Source organism: Rhipicephalus microplus, chromosome 8 (genome assembly GCF_043290135.1).
Source record: "Rhipicephalus microplus isolate Deutch F79 chromosome 8, USDA_Rmic, whole genome shotgun sequence".
Taxonomy (NCBI): Eukaryota; Metazoa; Arthropoda; class Arachnida; order Ixodida; family Ixodidae; genus Rhipicephalus; species Rhipicephalus microplus.
The window spans coordinates 21,349,559-21,373,214 of record NC_134707.1 but is presented as its reverse complement, the minus strand read 5'-3'; the positions used below and the strand labels follow the sequence as shown (position 1 = coordinate 21,373,214).

Below are 23,656 nucleotides of genomic sequence, written 5' to 3'. Positions count from 1 at the left end.
CCCACCCTTTTGTTCAGCCGTTGTCGGCTGTCTGAAAGCCGGCAGCAGATCGAAATCCCTTTGAAAAGAACTCGAATGTCGGCGTTTGTGCCACTGCATTGAGAGAACGGGGACAATCAAGGAACTTTGATAATGCACTAATAACAGGCACTGCTTGCTCTGAATGTAGAGGCGAAATCTCAATCGCGCGAATGTAACAAAAGACGCAGTCATGGCCACTGAAGTCTGTCTCGCCGATTACATACATACGTATGTCAATTACATACATACGTAATCCTTGAATTCATCAAGTAAGCATGCAATAATTAACAATGAATGAGAACAGCATGATAAGTAGTTATTTTTATTTTGCGTGTCTTCTTTTTTTACTCTGCGCAATCAGATTTCACGAACGAAGTGAAGACGTCTGTCGTCTGCCGCAAGATTACAGTGTAAGCAGCCACAGCGGCTAATACCTGAAAAAAAAAAGCAATTTAAGGAAACCCAAACTCGGGCATAGAGGAATATATGCATGCATAGTACAATTTTAAAGAACAACTTTGTAACAATGTTACAATCGATTTTGGCTTTGTGTCTTCATGGTCAGCCTTCTCGCACATCGCGTAAATTAATCAATAAAGGTTTGAACGAATAATGTGTCATTTATAATAATGAATGCTAAAAAGTAAAAAGACGCGGTAGAAGAAGAAGAAGAAATGATGCTGAATTCAAGCAAGATACAGAGCGTATGCTTATTGCTGTGTCCTTTTTTCTACTCGGTCTTGACTTGTGTTCTTTCTTGCGTAAATTATGCTAGAATTAGACTCAAGTCGGTATTTCGTACCCACTAGCCCCACTATTATTTCTAGTAGTTTTCGAGATCTATTGCTCAAATCCAAATTACTTATGTGCTTTTTTGTAGGAATGAGTCATTTTATTCATCTATCTGCCAATGAAGTGCCAGAACCTGGGAAGTGCGTTCAACAGTGTCGAACCAAATCGCTGAACCTTTTTTTCGTCTTGCTCAGCATTATATAAAAAAACTTGATATCTCAGGAACAGGTCTATGTCGAGAAATATTGTGCAACAAGATTTGTTTATCTTAATAAAGGAAATTGAGTTCCTGATTACTGACAAAACGATCGCACGTGTGGGCTTAGAGACAGTCATGGGAAGATTGGCGTGAAGCTCACATGCAACTAGTTTTGTACAAAAAAGGCGCGAATGGGTTCTACTTGCTCTAATTTGGTACACGATGCATCCCATCGAACTCGCCCACCTCTCTCAAATACTGCACGAATAGGTGTGTTAAGATTCCTTCAATAATTATGTATTTACATTAGGATGAATTAATGCGCAGACACGTGAAGAACTGCATGTCCGACTGATTACGTTAGCCTAATATGCTCTCCCTCAAAGCGAATTGCCATACGCTAAGAAAATTTTACAAGCACGTGGTAACAATTCTCTTACCAGGAATAGACATAAGTTTCCGGTCCCGCGTAGGCTATGAGATGTTTCGTGACTGTTTCGCGAACAAGCTAACGGCAGAAGTATTAAGAAGAGTCACATTGGCAAGACAAGTGATAATGCTTGTCCCTGCAAGGAGGTAAAGTGCTCGCGGAGGTGGGGAAGGTAGCAAAGCAAGCGAAACAGCTGACTCCAGGGATTCGTCATTCAGTTAAGGCAACCGCAAGCAAGGGCTAAGAGAACGTGATGCGGGTAGGCTTTATTTCATAGGTAACTAAGTTTAGCGAAGTGACTAAGTACGTAACTTTCGTAACTAAATTCTTAACTGAAAACTCAGCCATCAGTTGAGAGGTTTCCCGCAATTTCCGCCCCCAATATACTGGCATGGCTGCTGGATGAACCATCTCATCCAGTGGCCGTGATACTAGCAGTCATTACGTTCACTTACCGTGGCTACTAAAGAAGGCCGTATGGCAATGAATCCACCGAAGGCGTTTTGGAAGCAGCCGAATTCGGCACTGTGCAGCAACATCAACACCTGTATAAAATGCCGTATAAGTAGTCCATATTATCAAGAATTTCGACGCGTTAATGCCTGAAATTATAGTATGGTAGGGAGGAAACCGCAACACATTTAACCGAGTTACGTTAAATCATTTTTAACTTTCAAACTGGCCCCCTAAAGTAGCTACAGGACACCTTTAGGCCAAACTAAATGGCTGCCGCAACTGCAGAGTCCAAACGACTTCACGCCTTGTATATTGGGTTATCAGGTTGCGCTGCAGCATATTGCAGATGACGGGGGGATGTAGACTTATACAAAAAGCCTAGTTTTCCCGTCACTACCGCTTTTTTTTTCTCCCGAAATCTCAACACTTCTTGTTTATGCACCTCATTCCGCACGTTGAAAACTGAACTTTTCTTGCTCGCTAAATGAGTACCATTTTATTTTGGCCTTCTGTTGGCCGAGAGACTTAGAAATGGGACATCTTGAAGGTATCCTCGGTTTACCATAAAATTTACACCACGCCCCACTAAAGGGAACCTTGTGTACATGCGAAGCAGTGGGCGCTGACGCTTTCACCGGCGGCGGCGTTGAGGCCAGGGCTCATCGCGGCGTTGCGCACGAGAGAACACTGGGCAGGCGTGAAACATGCAATTATAGACCGTAGTTTCCTACTGAAACATGCAATCGCTGCTGATGGGCAGTGAGAAACAGAAGACTCCGATTGGACTCAGAGACCCACAGCCCACTGAGATTTCTCATTCAACAACGCACTTGGGAAACCTTGCAGCGAAACAACCTTTGAGGTCGAGATCCAGTGCCTGTATATACGGGGTGGTCTAGATTCAGTGCCTGTATATACGGGGTGGCCAGAGATCGGTTGTGCAGTGCGAGCAGTAAGTTGTTTTTTTCTTCAGATATTAAACTTGATAGCAGACACTGCCTGCGTCAATGTTCGCGAGGTGAGATGGGAGGAAGCGTAGGAGAGGAGATATAGTTGGAGGGGACCCGCATGAGTAATGGGGTTGTAAATGCCGCAGAAAGGAGAGAGAGAGAGAGAAGGAATGTAGGGAAAGGTAGGGAGGTTAACTAGACTATGTGTCCTAGGCACTGCGCCGTGCTCCCCACCGGGTTGCAGAAATTAGGTGCCTTTTCTCATCTTCTAACCACTACCACCACCACTATGCGTCCAGTTTGCTACCCTACACTTGGGGAGGGGGAGAGGGGAGTAAAAAAGAATGCTTCAAGGAGAGAGAGGGGGCAGTGAGCGTAGGTTAGTCGATGCTCCCTGTGTGAGCGTTCCGAGGTCAGAAAGGGGGAGTGGACGTGCATGCGTAGTAAGGGGGATCACGCTGCACACCAGACTGAGCTTGACCCGAAGGTGTTTCGTATCTTGTATACTATGTTCTTTTTGGGATGTCTTTATGATTACTGGCTGAAAATGAGTGTTTAGCAAGAGTGCTCATCTTAAGAACTTCTAAAACATTTTCTTGCAAATTTAGTATCAATAAGTTCCAGACTGCACTCCAAGAACATAAAGATGAAAACATCATTTACTAAATTTTCTGATTTTTGGTACCGAAAAAAAAACCACCGATATAGTATGACCCTTATACGCGTGTTCTTTTTGCGCCTGCTCATAATAGCCTTTGACGCAATTCCGCTTAACCACAATACCAAACAAGTGTCTCATGAAGTATTGTCTAAGGATTCCTGGGCATAATAGAAGAGCCTTGTTGCTAGAACCTAAAACTCTTACATGTTGTGACAGAACCGTGGGGGCACTATGAAGCAGATGAAAGTTCTGTGCGTTGTATCGCAGCTTGGCCACCTGCAATCAGTGAAAATAGGATTAGCGCCAAAGCGATGGATTTCTCGCGAACGCAAAAATGACCGTTGGCATCAGCACCAGTTTTCAAAAAAGACTTAGTTATGTAAAACATCATCTTGTTGCACTGTGATCCCGCCACATGTAACAAATCGATTGATTTATTGATATGTGTGGTTTAGTACGAAAGCCCCAAACTAGCTAAGCTGCAGGAAACTATTGATTTCTATGAAACCGGAGCCAAAGAAAAAGCCCATTCGGTGACGAGAATATCAGGCTGGATCAATACAAATTGTCCGAGAACACGGTGATCTGGATGGAGTTGTCTAGTGCGTAAGCTATCGGATGACCGTATCGTAGGATAATGCTGGTTTCATTTTTTTTCTTCATATAGTGGGTGTAACTCTGGGTATAGCTGCTTGAATGCTCAGTTGCTTTCCTAAGGAAATGTAAATATGTGAGATTTCAGTCGACTGAAGAACTAACGAGTTTTGCTATGGTAACCATACAACTTCTGGTGACCCTTGGAAACTAACTACAGCGAATGACGGTACTGGTAACTTGTCCAAGTGAACGAGGATTAAAATGTTGAAGGAAACACTCTTTTTGGCGAAATACGTCCATTCATTACACTTCTCACAAGTAGTCGTCTTCACAAGGCCTTTACAACGGCACTTTATGACTGTTTTAACACTAGCCAGTCAGATTGCTTGTTGAACGTCTCACTTTACTTCATGTAGCCCCCAAAACAAATTACTTCTTCCACTGTGCGTATATCGTAGGGGACATGACTGAAGAAAGAATAATTTTATTGATATGGTCACGAAATTTCATTCGCTCTGCTGCCTATGTGTAATAACCAAGACATTGTCAAGACGCGGAAGCAATGGCAGTCACTAACACCTGCATGAAGATTACGGCATGACTATTGGAGCACTTGACGACATGCGGTGCTATTCTAGTACAGTGAAAACGTAGGTGTTAGTAGATAAAACTGGATTCTGCCGTACCTCGTTGTTGATTCTTTGCCAGGCCAGCACAGGCCATCCTAGGCTGACTACCTGAATGATGACCCAGCCGATGAAGAAGATGCGCACTCTTGTGGTGAGCATGGTACCCGTTGAAGCGCAATGGAGGGCGAGGCTTAATATGACCACGCTCAGATAGAGTTTGGCGGTGAAGCCAGGGGACACTATTCGAGAGGCAATAGCGGAGGCTGCCTTGAGGCATTCCAGTTCTTGTCTGAGGGTGTCTACTTGTCTGGACTTCCTGTAGGGAATAAGGAGGTGTATTGTGGAAAATAACACTTTTTCTAGGGACTTTTACTAAGTGCTTTCGGGCACATACAGTAGGAAGGGAAGTCATGCAACTCGAGTGATCATGATCTCAAGCAGGCAAATATTTTATGTGTGCGTACTGGCACAGCGTAGCGTCAGCGTTTAGTCAACAAAAGAAAGTGTCCTTTCTGAATCGTGCTCTTGCCTACGTACCATCAACTAGAAAAATGGGCACACACTGCGCAATACAACTTATAAATTTGTAATTAGGATCTCATATTTGCATCCTGCAAGCGTAAGATTATATTAGGCACCCAAAGCATACAGACTCAGCCATTTTAAAGAGCATGCGTTGGTGCCTCAGTTGGTAAGAAATCATTGCGTCAACTTAAACTGCGCTTGAAAGGAGGTGGCACAGTATAGGTAGACAAGGCTAATACAGACTAACAACTGCCAATCATCAGTCTGCATTCACCTTGTCTAATTTTGATATGCTATATTATCCGAAGCCCTGCTTACGTGTACATAACGGCGCCCTTAATTTATTACTGCATTTTATTACCCATTGTGCCCTTGAGCACACTACGTAATGAAATCAAGCAGCCCGTGGGGAAATCTGTTTCCACTGGCATTTCGTCGAACTGAGGTTTTCGGTACACCACCAAATAGTAGTACAAGAATGCCTTTAATTGGTGAGCCCTAACTTTACAAAGTAAAGAGAAAGCTAACTCCTAATTTCTGCTGTAAAAGCGTGATAAGGGCCAGGTACACATCTCCGTGTATCAATACGTTGTCCATCATTGTGTGGGTGCATAAATGTTTCGCACAACTCATGAATACGTATTATCGACGAAGCGCCCATTTTGTGTTCAACAAAAAGAGCAAGCCTATAACAGAGCAGACATGTTCACTTGCCTTTCGGATGACATTTCAGAAGAGCGAAGGCAGGTGTCTAGTTCATAAGATATGGCTCTGACGTAGCATCTTGAAAGAAGGAAGTTGTAATTCACGTTTTGTCAAACTGTGCCATTCGTATGGCATAAAAGAGTCTCACGAAACACCAGTTTACAATATTTCAGCATTTTGAGCAGTTCAAAATGTCAGATGGGTTGGTGGAATCCTTACTCGTTAGATAGTTACAGAAAGTAAGTCGAAATATTAACCGTTACCATTACTTCAAGTCCAAGTTGCCTATTTTTTGCACATGCAACGTGTGTTCTCCAAAATGTTTGTAAAATGCACAGTTTTGAGAATTCCTGCCGATTCATTCAAGCTTCTACTCTAATGCTTGACCTCCACTTGACAATAAACGTTAGCCCGATGGTGAGATAACGTGTAATTTATATGTGTAACCAATAAAAGGACGTGTGTATCTTCTTTTCTTAGAGAAATGTTAACATTTTTTGCAGCTAATGTTCCCCGGTGTTCAGGGTGGACAGTGGACGTTGCCATGCGATGGCTGGACCACTGTGAAATATAACAAAGAAGTCAAAGACGCCACAGTCTGTGATAGAATGCTCTTGTGTCTGATGAGCGCAACGGTCAATAGTTGTAAAGTATATGACGCTTCTGTATGCCTAACGAAGTTATAAACCAACTCTTCCCATTGCGTCAATTATCTTGTACAGCTTACAACCGTAGTTCCTGTTTCTCCTCCTGCTTAGCCATGCCCTGTCGGCCACTCTTCTACTCGAAAGTTGTTCGAACACACCGGCGTACCATTTCCTGGTTGTAATAGAAGAAAAGTAGTCTCCTATTTTTGTTTTAAATCTACCATGAGGCTTTAAGCAAAATGAAAATGAAATAAGTAAGCTTGCTTTGACTAGCCATTTTTACACTAGCTATTGAAAATGCAGCACAATATTTGACAAAAACTACGCACGAAAAAAAAGTGACAGAAAAAGAGAGAACACATGCAGCGCTGTGTGCGTTCTCCAACTTTTCGGTCCTCGTCCTTTTCCGCGTCTTGTTTTCTTCAAATATGAGTACGCACCAACTATTTCGACTTGCCATTTTGTTACATATGCGTGACCTTTTCTTCGTAGTACGCTATATCATAGTGCAGTTCCAAAATAGCTCACCGTATTTCAATTACGTGCATGCTTTATTTCTCACCTTAACGTCCTAGCGAAATACGCCATCCAGAGGCAAGGTATCATCGACCAAACGGAGGACAGAAGGATGCTGTAGCACTTAAGGGCTTGAATCAAGCTGTCGAGAAATCCGGGGATTCTTGCTAGCTCTTGTAGGCCGCCGTCGATGTCAAGACCACCCGCGGTGTTGTAACAGAGTGACCACAACGAGGCGAAAATCTGAAAAGGTTTGTAAACTGTCAGGGTACGTGAGATACCTTCATGAATCTTCCTTGAAGCTATATGCATGGCCCGCCGACTATGCGTCTTCCAGTGGTAGCCGTGACAAATGTTTTGCGAAAGACGTTCACAAAATGCGCATTTCATGTCCCAAGTAGCCCGGAATCGATCGATAATCTAAGAAATGTGCAGATATTGGTTGAGGAAAGTTTCAACGTTCATATTTTATGCTTATAAAAGCAGCCAAGTGATTATGACTGTGAAAACAATTGAAAACGCAATTTTTGCCATGGATAGCCTGCTATTACAAACCACAGCTGCCTCGGCAGCTGACATAGTCGCTTATTTTTAATAATTTGACGCTTCGACCGATCGTACTTTTCTGTTTTAATCTCTCACATGACGGAAGAACTCCTCTAGGAAAGAAAAGCTGGCATTCTTTGAACTTTCGCACGATGACGTTTTTTGTAAGATCATTTATCACACGCAGGACAAGAGATCTCTGTCTTTAAGGTGCAGTCGTGAGCAATGTGAAAGAGAACGATGCGTTCGTGTATAAACGGCTTTTGTTGGCGATGTACCGATAAGATTACGAGGAGCTGATGTACAAATAATGATTCCTTGTCTGAACATTTGGTGTCCTCGGCTACATTGTGTTCGGCAAAGGCGATTATCCAGGTTGTCTTTTTGAAGTTAATTTCAGTTTGCATTTTTATATGGCTCCCTGCAGTTGACTACCTAACCTGATGTTGTATGTTCCAAATAATTAAAAACGAATGTCATCCGGAAGATCTCGTTGAAATGGAATGAAATCTCAAACATATAATCAATTCATTTTTAAAGCGTAAAAAGTGTATCATAAGTAACGCGCGGTACCTTCAAAGAGTAAGAGGCTCGATGTTAAGTTCAACATTACTGTTTAACGCAATGCAAAAGACAGCGTAACGCAAAGCATGCAAGGAAAGCGCTTCCCCATGTATCACGCTTTACTTGGTCCAGTGTAAGATTTCATATTACTAGTTTATGCATGACCAAAGTGTTTAATTATCTGCCCCTTTCGAAAGGAACTGATTGCCGACAAACGATATCTTACTAAGCCCGTGCTAGATAGAAAAATCGTATACCTGCCAGGCTATCATCTTGTAGGCGTAGCGCACAGCCGCTGTCTTTTCACTTGGGAGCAGAGGGAGTCGCTGTTCGATTGCAGAGCATGCTCTTATCAGTTTTAGATAAGAAGAGGCGTAGAAGAACGCCATTACACAGTTGAAAATTGCAGTGGCAGAGACGAACACGAGGAAGAAGAGCTGGTAAAAAGTGTAGACTATGTACTTCCCTGACGCCTTTTGCGTGACCTGCACCAGCTTCCAAAATATATTGGTCGTTAGCCCTGCGTTAGAAACAGCAAAGAAACACGGTCTCACACCAAAGCAAACAATACGCCAGCAGTGACAAAATGATGCTCAGCCGAAGAATAAAAACACTGGAACTAGCGGTCAATCGTGCAAGTGCTCACCGACGACATCAGCGAAATGGCCAAACTAAGGCAGATGCTTAGACTACGACTTCGTTTTGCTAATGCATATACAAGGCAGGTGGGCAGATTTGTAAGAACGAGGCTATAAGAGCACAACAATAACATGATAGACGAAAACCTGGAGAATATTAGCTTACACTGTGGTAACTGTGGTGATAAGACAGCAGATCACCGTGTACGCAGCCTTGCGAACATCAGTTCAAAAAAGTGCCATTGTTTATGGGCACAAAAAGCAGTGCCTCAGGCAAATAGTATGGGTGGTATAGCTGATCGAGAAGTATGTGTCATTAGCGTTCCATCTCTTGCATTCACCAAAGACGAGTTAAGGTTTTCAGAAACTAGGGGATAAAGACTTCGTGGATAAAACTCGTGCAATTCATGCTCATTGTTTTATCCTTTCGTTTTGTTTCTTTGCCTTATCCACTGACCCTTGAAATGTATTAACTGGTATTGTCAGCGCAATAAGCTCTAGGTAGAAAGTCCGCCTTCTTTACACTCTGTCTGTCATCCTATCCAGTTCTGTGCGCTGTTACATGTGTCATACTTTGGGTGTTTTTCCCATGCTTTCCGCGTGGTGGGGCCTGAACAGACAAACATATAATAAGCATACGATGCTCTATAGATCGATCTTCGAGGAAACGCGCCTCCGTTGCGCAAAAGGTGCCTTTCATCACGGCTAAATCGGAGGAGCACCGATGTTCGAAGGTAGTGCGTTCGGATTCTACGCAGAAAAAGGGTGCGTTTTCATTCACTTTAAGCTATTTCGATTTACATCACAACACCTGCACAAAATTTAAGGGTGAATGTCCAGTATGCCTCTTTTGGACTTATTATCTGTTGGAATTAAGCAGTGCCTATAGCAATAAAATGTACGAGCCAATTGAAAAAAAATCACTTTCTTGCGTATATTTCATAAAGTCCGACACTTGTTGTCCATTAACTCATAGGAAGTCTCGAGTATAGCCGGCAAATTGGCCAGAATAGCTCATTGGGGGTACTTTATAACCTGAAATTTTTCACGTATTTTCTACTTTTTTCCTTTTATGTTTACGTACCGCTGAAAACAAGACCCGACACTCCAACAAAACTCGTGTAGACACTCGGGATGGTGTGAGTAGTTGCTTCAGCGATGTCTTCGGAACGTACGTTGTTAACTACGTTGCAGGCAAACAGGGAGTGAAAAGCTGCGACGATGCGGAAGCCAGACATGAATAAATCTTCCGTGCTGGTGGCGTGGCGTTTGTTAGGTTGCTGCAAAAATCAGGGCTCTGTGTTTGGAAACGTTTCATCAGAAAAAATAACTGCATTGATTCACATGTAGTCTTTGCGAAACATATATATCTGCATGAGACGAACAGGATTCGAAACACATTTATAAGATATTGGGGCGCAACCTTCACTCGTGCAAACGCTCGCACAAACCATCGGTTGCACCAAATATCTTATAATGTGAAGAATAACAAACTAAACCAACAAACCTTATTGAGAATTCGAAACAAACAAGCGAATATCAGTTCATGCTTCTTCCCTGTCACTTAACCAGAGCATCACACGCTGAGGCATAACACGTAAGTAGGTTCATGAGTATTTGTTCATAATGAATTTGCACGTTTAGTGGCGTAATCTTTCACAACAATGAACGGTAACAATCATGCGATCGTCCTTGTGTGCACCAGTATTCTCAACATGCAGGCGATGTACACACATGAACAAGGCATGAAGCAAATAAGTGATATGAGTAAAGTTTTGTGGTGAAAATAATTCGAAAGGAAAAGTTCACAAACTTGCAATATTCTTTTTTGTTAATTCACTTTCAACAAACATTTATAGAAAAAAGCAGACAGGAATATGGTCAACCTTGAATGCCTAAGGCAGAAAATTTATTTATTTTATTTTATTTTATTTATACTGTCAGCACAAAAGCCAAGACAGAAGTTGGCGTTACATAAATCTCATGTACAAACCTAGTACATGCTAAAACAATTTTAACACGGAACACTCAAGAATTGCCCAACATATCAGAATAAAAAACAAAACAAAACGCGGAATCATATTGGAAAACATCCCGTGCAGCTCACAGATATACAAAAAATAACAAGTTGGAATACATCCCGTATACGCCACCAAAGAAATAGTACATTGAACATGTTCAGGCTACGGGTAACCAACTAGACAATTCAAGGTCGAACAAATGCTAAAGCAATACATACCATTCACAAATACTATGACAAAGCTTTTTAGAACTTTCTAGATCGCAACATTCAACTATGTTTTGAGCTAACCAATTCCAATCATCAATGCTCCAAACTAAAAAAAGAACACTTGAATAAATCTGTTCTGTAGTTGGTTAGTGTAATATGTTTCGAATGTTTTGTTCAAGATGAGGGATTTTTCTCTAGTACGATGTGTTCATTTAGGTTGACCCTGAAATCTTAGTTCAGTATGTGAAAAAAGAATATAAGTTGATTAAGTTGCATTTTTCGCTTCACAGTCATTATTCAGGTTTTTTCTTCAAGCTCACTGATAGACTGAGTTTTTGAATACGAGTTTGAAATGAACCGTAAGGTTTTATTTTGTATACGCTCACATTTCAGTGTATTTACTCTAGTGTAAGGTTTTCATACTTGACTGGCGTAGGTCAGTGCAGAAAGACCAGTCATTTTGTATTCTATGACAGATACGACGAGAAAGCACTTGATGGGTACAATAACTATTTTTCCCCCAAAGAAATGGCATCATCAGAATCGGTAATTCAGCATTCACCACAATAGTTTGATCACAACAGTGTGGTCACTAGTTCTTGCCTCAATTACGGTGGTACACAGCCGAATGTGGGACTCTCACATACATGAAACACGTAGTGAAACAGCCTTAAAGATTTGTTCAGTTACCTCAACTGGAGAAACACTGAGAACAAGGTTTAGACCATAGAGTTTCTTAAGGCTTCTCGAATTTTTCGGTGTGGATTGAGCGTCTCCATCCATGAGAACGGTCAAGTCACAAGAACTCTCTCTCGGTAACAAACCTAGAGGCGTAGCGGGCCTGTAGCGCACATGACTTGGCTCTCCTGAATAAACGGGCTGGCAATATCGACCCACTTTTGGTACATGCGAATGTAGTTGCGTAGTCACGCTAGGGCCTGGATATTACCGGTCTGGCGCTTATCTGCGAAGTTTTTGCATGAATAATAACGAAGTATCGCACACTCAATCACAAAAGAAGTTTGTGGGCGTGCATTGGCTATTTGCAGCAAATGCTTACGACTGGGTGCGTGCCGGCCGACAAAACAAAAGCATGAACACCAGTGCTGGCGGAGGCACTTCACACTTTTCGTAACATAGTAGTGCGCATTGTAGGAACGTAATGACAATAGCGTTGAATATGACTAATCATTTATGAGGTGGCACAGATGTACTCGCCTTCGAGTACATACATATTCCGAATGCAACGCGAATATGACTATACATTATCGTGCATTGACTATATCGTGTCTTTGCTGCTTCATCATAATGTATTAATTGTGCTGGCGCTGAATATGAATTCAGGATTCTGAATGCGGCATCAGCCAGCATGGTTAATTCTGCACCCACAAGGCTCATATTTTCCGTGCAAGTATTAGGCATTTAGAGAAATGTTTAGCTACTCAGAAAGCAATACAGTGCCTGTTCTTTGTTTCGCAATTTATGGACATCAGTACAATGATCATTTAGGAAGTGGCTGCAATAGTACGCCCCAAAGACGACATTCTGAAGTATAACAAAAAAAATTTTACACAATTTTTTAATTTTTTATGTTTTATGGAGATGTGCCCATCAACATACAATCAAATGGCGATGTTTTATGTAAGATTTTTTTAAATGTTCAAAGTCCATCCACACAAAAAAAAAAGAAAGCCGTCGCTTGCTAGTCAGTAGCCCAACATCCTGAGTTACAAAAAATTGGGCCGAAAAAACATGGCCTTAAGGGTCGTTACATGATTATTTAAACTGACAAAATTTGGTGTGGTGTTTATTGACAAATATTTTGTCGTGCTTTGATATGTGGGGTTCGACGTCCCAAAACCACAATATGATTACGAAAGACGCCGTAACAGGGGGCTACAGAAATTTAATTTCGACCACCGGGGGTTCTTTAACGTGCGCCCAAATCTGAGCACATGGGCCTACATCAATTTCGCCTTCATCGGAAATGCGGCCGCTGCAGCCAGAATTCGATCTCGCGACCTGCGGGTCAGCAGCCGAGTGCTTTAGCCACTATACCACCGCGATGTGGCATTTTATTGTACTTTGTTCCCCTAGTAAAAAGAACAAAACAGTAGCGCCACAGCAGCATTCTTGCTGTACTATGAAGTTGTAAGCTCATAACGCGTCCTCCTGCGCTAGTTTTGCTGGTTAAAACTATTTTGCCTCATTTGCGGCAAGCGTTATTAGGAAAAGTAGCGATAACATTTTACCAGTTCACGAGAAACAGCCATTACGCAAGTGTTCAATAAAAAAGTGAAGTTGAAACTCGCCCCGTGCATCGAAGCGCATCAGCGCGCCCATTTTCTTTTACATCGAAGCCATCATGTCAAGAAGAAAATAATTTTTGTGGGCAGGTAGTCCCAAATGCTGGCATGTGCCGCCAAAATTAGGCAGTTGCCGCTACTCACCAGTGCTCCACCAAAAATGAGGAAGTGCCCACGGGTTACATGTGTACATAATAGTACACATGTAACGTGTGCGCCACAATAATTTAGAGAATTACACTATATATGTTTACATAAACAAAAAACAACGAAAAACTAAACTCAATTTCAGCAAAAAAGATGAACGTCGCAAAATTAAGCGCGCCGTTCGAAGGACATTTGGCGAGCTGAAACGCGTGCGGCAAGCTATAGAACACTACGTATATCGCAGAGAAAATACGCGAGTTGCCAAGCTGGCACACTTTAAGGGGGCAGAAGCTATATTCAAACTAAATTATCGGTATATTTCTGTACCTTGCGAGAAAATGCGGCCGCTTTTTGTAACTTTCATCGAAATGTGGTCACGTCTGCGTAGGTAGCTGTAATCCACCATCGAAGGGGTGGAGAGACTATGTGATAGACTCAACCATAAACGCCGGAGTGGTCCCGTTCAGGTTAACTGGCCGACCATTTCCAAAGGGTTGAAGAATTCTGTGAGCTGTAAGATGGAGGCGGATTCCTTCAAGGTCTCAGTAAAGTTATCTATCTATCTATCTATCTATCTATCTATCTATCTATCTATCTATCTATCTATCTATCTATCTATCTATCTATCTATCTATCTATCTATCTATCTATCTATCTATCTATCTATCTATCTATCTATCTATCTATCTATCTATCTATCTGTCTGTCTGTCTGTCTGTCTGTCTGTCTGTCTGTCTGTCTGTCTGTCTGTCTGTCTGTCTGTCTGTCTGTCTGTCTGTCTGTCTGTCTGTCTGTCTGTCTGTCTGTCTGTCTGTCTGTCTGTCTGTCTGTCTGTCTATCTATCTATCTATCTATCTATCTATCTATCTATCTATCTATCTATCTATCTATCTATCTATCTATCTATCTATCTATCTATCTATCTATCTATCTATCTATCTATCTATCTATCTGTCTGTCTGTCTGTCTGTCTGTCTGTCTGTCTGTCTGTCTGTCTGTCTGTCTGTCTGTCTGTCTGTCTGTCTATCTATCTATCTATCTATCTATCTATCTATCTTTCTATCTATCTATCTATCTATCTATCTATCTATCTATCTATCTATCTATCTATCTATCTATCTATCTATCTATCTATCTATCTATCTATCTATCTATCTATCTATCTATCTATCTATCTATCTATCTATCTATCTATCTATCTATCTATCTATCAATCTATCTATCTGATGATATTTTTCTCTTGGCGCCACTGGAAGTGCTAAGTAATCATCATACTTATGTAAACTTTAGCTCTGAGTATACTTCACTCCGCAATGGTAAATGACACCTTTTTATGTGGGGATATTCTGAAAGAGTACGCATACGTGAGATCCATTTTCACGCGTAACGCCGCTGGTAACTGTTTCCCAATGAGCAGGCTCTAGACGCACCGTGCGTGGCCTTCGCTACGCTGCGTGTTAGGGGGGAAGCGCCTGATGCATATCAATGCGTCTTCTAAGTGACCTCTATAACAGCTGTAGCTATTCGATATTGAATAAATGGAGTTTTCTGAAACTTAGCACTCGGCGGCGCCGTGGCTTAGTTGGTTAAAGCGCCTGTCTAGTAAACAGGAGATCGTGAGTTCGAATCTCACCGGTGCCTCTTTATGTCTTTTTTCTTCAAAGACAGACAATTTTTTTTGGCCACGACGGCGTCAAAACAACGTACCTTTTTTCCAATGTAATGCTTTCTGCCATACGTGCGATGGTTGCGTCCGTTCAGTTGTCAGTTACTTCTACAGAAAGTATTTTTAGCCAAAAAATCTGTGCCTTGTCAGAAAAAAACTGCCTATAGAATATCGACCAAAAATACAAAACGCTGACTCCATGTTAAAATTACGTCGCTGTAAGCTATACAATTTTAAAGCGAGCTTTTCTTTACCTAACGTTGCAGATAATTTCGTTTGTCTACTGTTGACTGTTAGTAAGCGGGATCCCCAGGAACATATTTATAAATGTGAAGAGGTTTATTGGTTCTCCAAAGGCGTTATAGCCGTCAGCGGCGGAGGTCTATAATCTCTAGGATTCGTATTTCCTGAGAGTGAGCAGAGCATTCACAATGGTCTACAGAGGGATTCCGTCCGCAAAGGCAGCACTTTTCTCACTTGCCACGCATTCACTTAAGGTCTTTCACCACAGGTGCGGAAACGAAGCTTTAACTTGCGTCCTCTCACACTGGCTGAATCTCCAGCAGTGTTTACATTGGAGTTCACGGGAAGCGAGATGCTCAACATGAAAGATCAGAAGCCATAGCTTTACTTCTGATGGGCAAATTGTGCCCAAAAATGTAGCGGTGACTGAATCGTTTGGTAACTTCGTGTTATTGATGAGGCGATGGCAACGGTAAACGGAAATTACGCCTGCACTGGAAAGCATGCCTAGGGTTTTTTTTTTTTTTGGACGCAATTTTTAAAAATCACGCCCTTTACGAGGCCTTTAGTGCACGCAAAATGTGGCGGAATGAAAGCACGCTGGTGGTTGACGCGAACGAAGTACACTTGAGCAGATCCCGCACACAACGTCTGGTCAGGTGACCTCGTCCGAATCGTCGAACGTTCGTGATGGTCTCAAGGTAGTTTGATGTGGCTTTCAGTTCCTCCTGGGGAGTCGGGGTGAATGTGAGCCTGATGAAACCTCCATTTGTAGGCACCAGTCTGACAAGAATGTTTCTGACCCCGCTGTGGAAGAATGACTTTAACGGAATAAACGAAAAACAACGAAAAAATAAACTTAATTTCAGCCAAACATTAACGTCGCAAAAGTAAGCGCGCCGTTCGAAGGACATGTGGCGAGCCGAAACGCATGCGGCACGCTATAGAACATTACGTATATCGCAGAGAAAATACGCGAGTTGCCCAGCTGGCACACTTTAAGGGGGTAGAAGCTATATTCAAACTAAATTATCGGTATATTTCTGTACCTTCCGAGAAAATGCGGCCGCTTTTTGTAACTTTCATCGAAATGTAGTCACGTCTGCGTAGGTAGCTGTAATCCACCATCAAAGGGGTGGAGAGACTATGTGATAGACTCAACCATGAACGCCGGAGTGGTCCCGTTCAGGTTAACTGGCCGACCATTTCCAAAGGGTTGAAGAATTCTGCGAGATATAAGATGGAGGCGGATTCCTTCAAGATCTCAGTAAAGTTATCTATCTATCTATCTATCTATCTATCTATCTATCTATCTATCTATCTATCTATCTATCTATCTATCTATCTATCTATCTATCTATCTATCTATCTATCTATCTATCTATCTATCTATCTATCTATCTATCTATCTATCTATCTATCTATCTATCTATCTATCTATCTATCTATCTATCTATCTATCTATCTATCTATCTATCTATCTATCTATCTATCTATCTATCTATCTATCTATCTATCTATCTATCTATCTATCTATCTATCTATCTGATGATATATTTCTCTTGGCGCCACTGGAAGTGCTAAGTAATCATCATACTTATGTGAACTTTAGCTCTGAGTATACTTCACTCCGCAATAGTAAATGACACCTTTTTATGTGGGGATATTCTGAAAGAGTACGCATACGTGAGATCCATTTTCACGCGTAACACCGCTGGTAACTGTTTCCCAATGAGCAGGGCCTAGACGCACCGTGGCCGGCCTTCGCTACGCTGCGTGTTAGGGGGGAAGCGCCTGATGCATATCAATGCGTCTTCTAAGTGACCTCTATAACAGCTGCAGCTATGCGATATTGAATAAATGGAGTTTTCAGAAACATGAATATCGGTGGCGCCGTGGCTTAGTTGGTTAAAGCGCCTGTCTAGTAAACAGGAGATCGTGAGTTCGAATCTCACCGGTGCCTCTGTATGTCATTTTTCTTCAAAGACAGACAAATTTTTTTGGCCACGACGGCGTCAAAATAAGGTACCTTTTTTCTAATGTAATGCTTTCTGCCATACGTGCGATGGTTGCGTCCGGTCGGTAGTCAGTTACTTCTTCAGAAAGTATTCTTAGCCAAAAAATTTGTGCCTTGCCAGAAAATGACTGCCTATAAAATATCTACCAAAAATACAAAACGCTGACTCCATGTTCAAATTACGTCGCTGTAAGCTATAAAATTTTAAAGCAAGCTTTTCTTCACCTAACGTTGCAGATAACCTCGTTTGTCTACTGTTGACTGTTAGTGAGCGGGATCCCCAGGAACATATTTATAAATGTGAAGAGGTTTTTTGGTTCTCCAAAGGCGTTATAGCCGTCAGCGGCGGAGGTCTATAATCTCCAGGATTCGTATTTCCTGAGAGTGAGCAGAGCATTCACAATGGTCTGCAGCGTGATTCCTTCCGCAAAGGCAGCACTTTTCTCACTTGTCGCGCATTCACTTAGGGTCCTTCACCGCAGGTGCGGAAACGAAGCTTTAACTTGCGTCCTCTCACACTGTGGCTGAATCTCCAGCAGTGTTTACATTAGTGTGCACGGAAAGCGAGATGCTCAACATGAAAGATCAGAGGCCATAGCTTCACTTCTGATGGGCAAATCGTGCCAAAAAATGTAGAGTTGACTGAATCGGTTGGTAACTTTGCCTTATTGATCAGGCGATGGCAACGGTAAACGGAAGTGTGGCAGCTTGGGCTAGTTGGTATGGCATGACGATAGTTATAGCGCGAGAACAAAAATCGTGTCCTTCTTGTCTCTGTGTCGTCGTTTTGTTCTCGTGGTAAACGGAAATTACGCCTGCTCTGGAAAGCTTGTCTAGGGTATCTTTAGGACGCATTTTATGATTCACGCCCAATACGAGGCCTTTATTGCACGCAAAATGTGGCGGAATGAAAGCACGCCGGGGGTTGACGCGAACGAAGTACACTTAAGTAGATCTCGCACACTAGGACTGGTCAGGTGACATAGGTACTATGCCACCTCGTCTGAATCGTCGAACGTTCGTGACGGTCTCAAAGTAGTTTCATGTGGCTTTCAGTTCCCTCTGGGAAGTCGGCGTGATCGTGAGCGTGATGAAACCTCCATTTGTAGGCACCAGTGTGACAAGAATGTTTCTGACCCTGCTTCGGAAGATTGACTTTAACGGTAATTCATTAGGTGACAACGACGCCGACCAGGCAGATCGCACCTGACCAGGAGAGTAGTTCGATATAGGCACAATTGGTTGTGGTAAATTGAAAACAGATAATCAACTAGACACTATAAATCAAAAGACTCAAAAGTAAGATCAATCAATACCCAGCCAACAACAGCACCACGGCTGACTAGCTCCCGCTACAGCTTGACTAGCTCCCGCCATCTATAATGAATATTAGTTTCACATTATTAATAGTTTTATTGGTGGGTTAGTCAAGCACTGACGTTACTAAGCAGCAGGCGAGAAATACTGATGCGTGCCTTGAAATTTGCTGGCATTGTAGACAGCATTAAACTAACTCGATCGTACACGCAACACCGCGCTGATCCGCGATCTTCTGGCTGCCTTGACTCAAGCGGCAGTCATCCAATAACTGCCGTTTGCGCGAAATAATGTGTGGGATCATTGCAAGATAACTTAGTAACACGATTAAGTTCAAATTCAGACACCTGGCAAAACCTGTCCTCTTTATTGTTCTATAACGCCAGTGCATTCCAGCGTGGCAGTGGTCCTTGTTAATGACTGCCAAAGGGCTTGTTTTCGATCTTGAAGACGTCAGCCAGCCTTGAACTCTTGACCCGTTTGTACCAGAAGTATGGTGAAGGAGAGCACACTCGCAGCACTCTGCAAAAATTGTTAAGTGTGTTTTTTTTATCTACAATTTGCAAAAGTTCGCACAAATTTACATGGACAACCCCATTTCAGGAGTCTACTTTTTTAAACGCACATTTGCAGACTTTGTGCGGCTATTCGTAATCTGTAGAAGATTATGCTTGCGCTCGTTAAAAATTTCTAGGACGGAATATTTTAACGCTTCACAGTGCTCGGCAGTTTACTGTATTTGCCAATAGGCATCACCGGTGAAGTATATTGCAACATAGTTGCAGGCGTACGGAATCTGTTATTTACGAACGAAAAAAGAAAAGGGTATTTTGAGACTGTCTTATTCTAGAAAGGGAAGCCAAGCAATAGGTTATGTTTTTCACGATGATGTACAATGTAAACGCAAGATTTCCATGAAATAAATACCGGAATGTCAGCTAACTGACCCAACGCTATTCTGTTGCTAGATTCTGACTTGATATGTTGCTCTGTGTGTACATAAGTGTTCATGTTGGAAGATAGGGGACGTACTTGCCGCCACCGGCCTAACTTATCACATCCATTTCAAAAAGCGGATATGGAAAAAAAAAACAGATTCCACGCATTCTGGAAATCGCTTTACGTGCGCAGATGTCAGGGAGTGACTGGTTATGCTTGATTTTTTGGCTCCCGGACAAGTGCTACAAAATAGATCGACGAGGTTTGATCGTGAAATATTGTCCACATCTTGGTTTTACCAGGCACGTAGGCTGCACTGGGCGCTTAAGAGGCAACTTATAAGGCCTAATGCAACGTTTGCATTCACCTAGAGCAATAACGTAACTTTTATCGAAATTAAGTGCAAGCTACAGTGCGAATACGCTAATATCATTCGGTAGCGTAAACCTTCGTGATCGTTTAACTTTAATATAGTCTGCAGAGGCTAGGAGTACATATGTAATGTTTAATAAACGTTTATAAATCGAGGGCCCACGTTGGAACCACAATACGACTTCATGGCTGTATCATAGTAGTACACATTTAATAATTATGGTCTTGTTAAGAAATTTACATAGCCAGCGCTGCGACAAAAACTGACATTGCGCCGATATGACGCACACAATTTCTTTACAAAACAGTTTGAAGGACTGCCATGTTACGTGATAGAATACCTTACTGCCGCGCAAAATGCTCACCGAGATGCTGAATTTTACGGTTTTCCTTGGACCGGTCGACGCTGCCAGTGCCACATTTTCTCCACGCTCGTGTGTGTTCTCGCTGTTACTGAGTATATAGGTGTGAACTGTGACTCACCTGTGACGAATATCCGCATACCACGGCAGTGGTATGCTCGTATGCGGCATAGATGTTTAGGGGCAAGGGTGTCTCATAGTATGCGACATAATTTTTTCGCGTTGTCATAACTAGCATAACTGAAAAGTACTGTAGTTAAAACTCTCATACCCATCTGCGCCGTTATCAAGTTAAGGAGCCGACTACGAAACACCGAGACGTGACTGAGATGTTGCAGGTATTGTCACTAATATAGGTTAGGGAGTCATCGACTGCTACAGGCAATGAAACAATTGATCTTACTGGTTGTAGTAGCTGAGTAACGCCTAAAGATCTTTCCGAAGCTGAAAAAATAAGCTATGGAGTAGGACACCATTCACGCGTTCAAGAAATGAATCCTGCTAATAAATCTTTTTTTCCTCGTAAGTGGGACATGCGAACGTCATTACGAGAAACCATGTCAATCGAAGTAACTTCATGACGCTAATGCGCACATCACTACACAGGCAGAAAGAAGTATTACGTCTATTAAATTATCAGTCTAAAAATGTCAAAGGGACCTGCATGACAGCTCTCCTGCAACACAGAGCAATGACTTTTAATTTAGAAGAATTGTATAAGCGGTGGTTCAGTCATGACCATGCAAATGGTCATGTCTGTTGCCACAAATTATTTAGTTATAGACAAAAGTTGAAGCGAGTTGTCATTATTACTCGTCTATCAATGGTCACTCATTCTAAAGTGTACCTACAGCTCTGTCTTAACTATGATTGTGAATTTCAAACCGTACGAGACTTCAAAAGCGACTTACGGATACAAGCAGGCTTTTATCCAGCGTGAAGAAGCCAAACGCGTTGCTGCACAGCTTATCCGAGTCTAAGGCTGCTTTGAAGAGCAGAATCTAGCAGGAATTGTGGAGGAGAATTAGGAAAGACCGAAAAAGAGACAATATAAATGAATGCATACGGAGGGTTTAGCTTAATGATAGTACTTACAAACAAAACTTACCTGAGCGATAACCTCGTCAGACAGGCAGGATGTTGGTGTTGAATCGAGCATGTCTCGTAGTTTCACGCACTGGAAGATTGTATCAAAGCAATGATTGCTTCATTAAGTGTCCTGAGCAACAAACGCCTAATGACTAAGCTTTTGCGATGAGCTCAGTGTGCACTGAACAGATCTATCAATTGCTGAGGACACCTCATGTTTCAAATAGCTGGTTGTCTCCTTAATCTGATAATGCATTTATATTTTCTGAAATTTATGCACTTTTGAACCATAAAAACCAACAGAGCTTCGAAAAAAAAAAAGAGCTCCATGCTTGTGACCAACCACTCACCGAGCTTTTTGAAGGGCGAGAAAGCATGTGAAAAACGTGTGTTACCTATATGTGAAGAACCAATTTAGATTTCTGGCAGTTAGTTTGTTATAAATACTCACTGACTAAGGCAAGGTGGTAATTCAAACAAATGAAAAACTATCACGGCCTTGTAAATACTTGGACATGTGTTTTCAGATGCAGCAGGAAACACAAACCTCTTTTGAAGTTGTTCTGGCAGTGCTGAACGAAAATTATAGATGCTGCACTGTTTATGTACCTCTTAGCGCTCTTCTCTTTTGTTCTATAATAAGCTAGTACCATGAGCAATATTATAAAGCCAAGAGACGTGGCATAAGGCTGTACTCAAGAGTTCTTTTGAGGAGTCTTCAGGTTAGCTATCACAATAGAGTTCTTTGAATAGACTTTGCAAGAAAGTCGCAATGCTTACCTGGTCCTTCAGGTTGGTCGAGGAAAGCACTAGCTCAAGGAGCTCTACAACTATGTATACGGTGTAACACGCTGAGAACAGCAACTTTATGAAAGACTCTCCGGGGTGCGTGATGATATAAGCACTCGTGCAGAGTATAACGAGTGACGAAGCGACTGACAGAAGCGTGGAGAACTGAAGTATCTCATTAAGCCTGCCGGCGATGCGCCCCAACTTTAGGTAATTCAGTCTCAAATCCTGAAGCACGGCGAAGCTGCCATATGGAAGGTCAGCAGAAGTGCCATGCCGCACTGCGAGGAATGTCGCAGCAGAAAGGTGACTGGTGTATTCTGACAGGACGCGATATATCAACCTAGCCAGAGTGTGAGCTGCTGAAGAAGCTACGTAGACAACGAATGCGGAAGGTACCGACCATATAGAAGTCACCGCTGCAGCAGCAGCCGCGTGATGAGTGGCCGTGAACTCTTGGTACATAGCGTACCGGGTCACGACACACGCGGTGAGCGTAGTCCATCGCTCCACTCCCCACAACCTACGCGCCGAAAACAAGCATTCGAGCTCATGTGCCCGTTGGTAACGTATGTGCTCCTCGAACGTGACCATATCGTTGAGAATTGAGACGAACTTTGTGCCGAATAGCACGTACATTGATATGCCTGAAATTGCTTTGATATACATGGCGACAATCAAGATGTTGAACACCGCGACCGAAAAGGCTCCCCCGCTCAGCTCGTTGTACAGTATGAACAGCAGTATGCTCGCCTCAAACGCCATGCAAACGCTATTGAGCAGGATGCCGTAAAAGGCGTCCCAAGATCTCCAGTGGCTCTCAAACCGTAGTCCTTCTTTGCGCGGTGCTTTAGTCACTAAAGAGAGACCCGTAAGCCTGCTTACCTTCGCGGTGATATCAAACTCCCTCTCAAGATAGCTCATGGCAGACCGTCCTGCTGCACAACGTGGAACACTTATTATCTACTGGATCTTGAAAATCTAGTTACCTTTACATCACTCAATGTGTCAGGGGGCACATGTTTGACAGCCGAGAAATATTAGACAGCCTAGGTTGGATAGCAAACTGATGATATATGTCTTTGGACAGGCGTGTACGATAGAAATAAATATAGCTGAGGTTACCAATCAAATGATTGATAGCGAAGAGCTGCAGTAGGTTTTGATACTTCGAGCTAACAGAGCAACAGAGCAATCACACAGAATAATAAACAAACACCCCAATAATTTTTCGGAAGTGGCCTGTGCTGTCTTGAATTCGTATCTCAATAATTTAATTAGCACTGAAAAGTCATCTGCGTGA

The 23,656-nt window shown here is 42.4% G+C and overlaps 1 protein-coding gene and 2 non-coding genes across 3 annotated transcripts; 2 read left to right on the top strand and 1 right to left on the bottom strand.

Annotated features, from left to right (window-relative positions):
- Positions 1-327: 327 nt before the first annotated feature.
- LOC142768416 (uncharacterized) lies at positions 328-10,148 on the bottom strand. The gene is made up of 7 exons (XM_075870390.1): positions 9,961-10,148; positions 8,496-8,758; positions 7,175-7,371; positions 4,793-5,051; positions 3,714-3,785; positions 1,898-1,987; positions 328-455 (listed from the first exon to the last, which is right to left on the bottom strand). The coding sequence occupies exons 1-7, from the start codon at positions 10,112-10,114 to the stop codon at positions 366-368; spliced, it is 1,125 nt and encodes a 374-aa protein (XP_075726505.1). The 5' UTR covers positions 10,115-10,148; the 3' UTR covers positions 328-365.
- Positions 10,149-15,126: 4,978 nt separating this feature from the next.
- Positions 15,127-15,200, top strand: TRNAT-AGU (transfer RNA threonine (anticodon AGU)). Its single transcript has one exon. It is a non-coding gene; the product is annotated as a tRNA-Thr (tRNA).
- Positions 15,201-17,357: 2,157 nt separating this feature from the next.
- Positions 17,358-17,431, top strand: TRNAT-AGU (transfer RNA threonine (anticodon AGU)). The gene has a single exon. It is a non-coding gene; the product is annotated as a tRNA-Thr (tRNA).
- Positions 17,432-23,656: the final 6,225 nt, after the last annotated feature.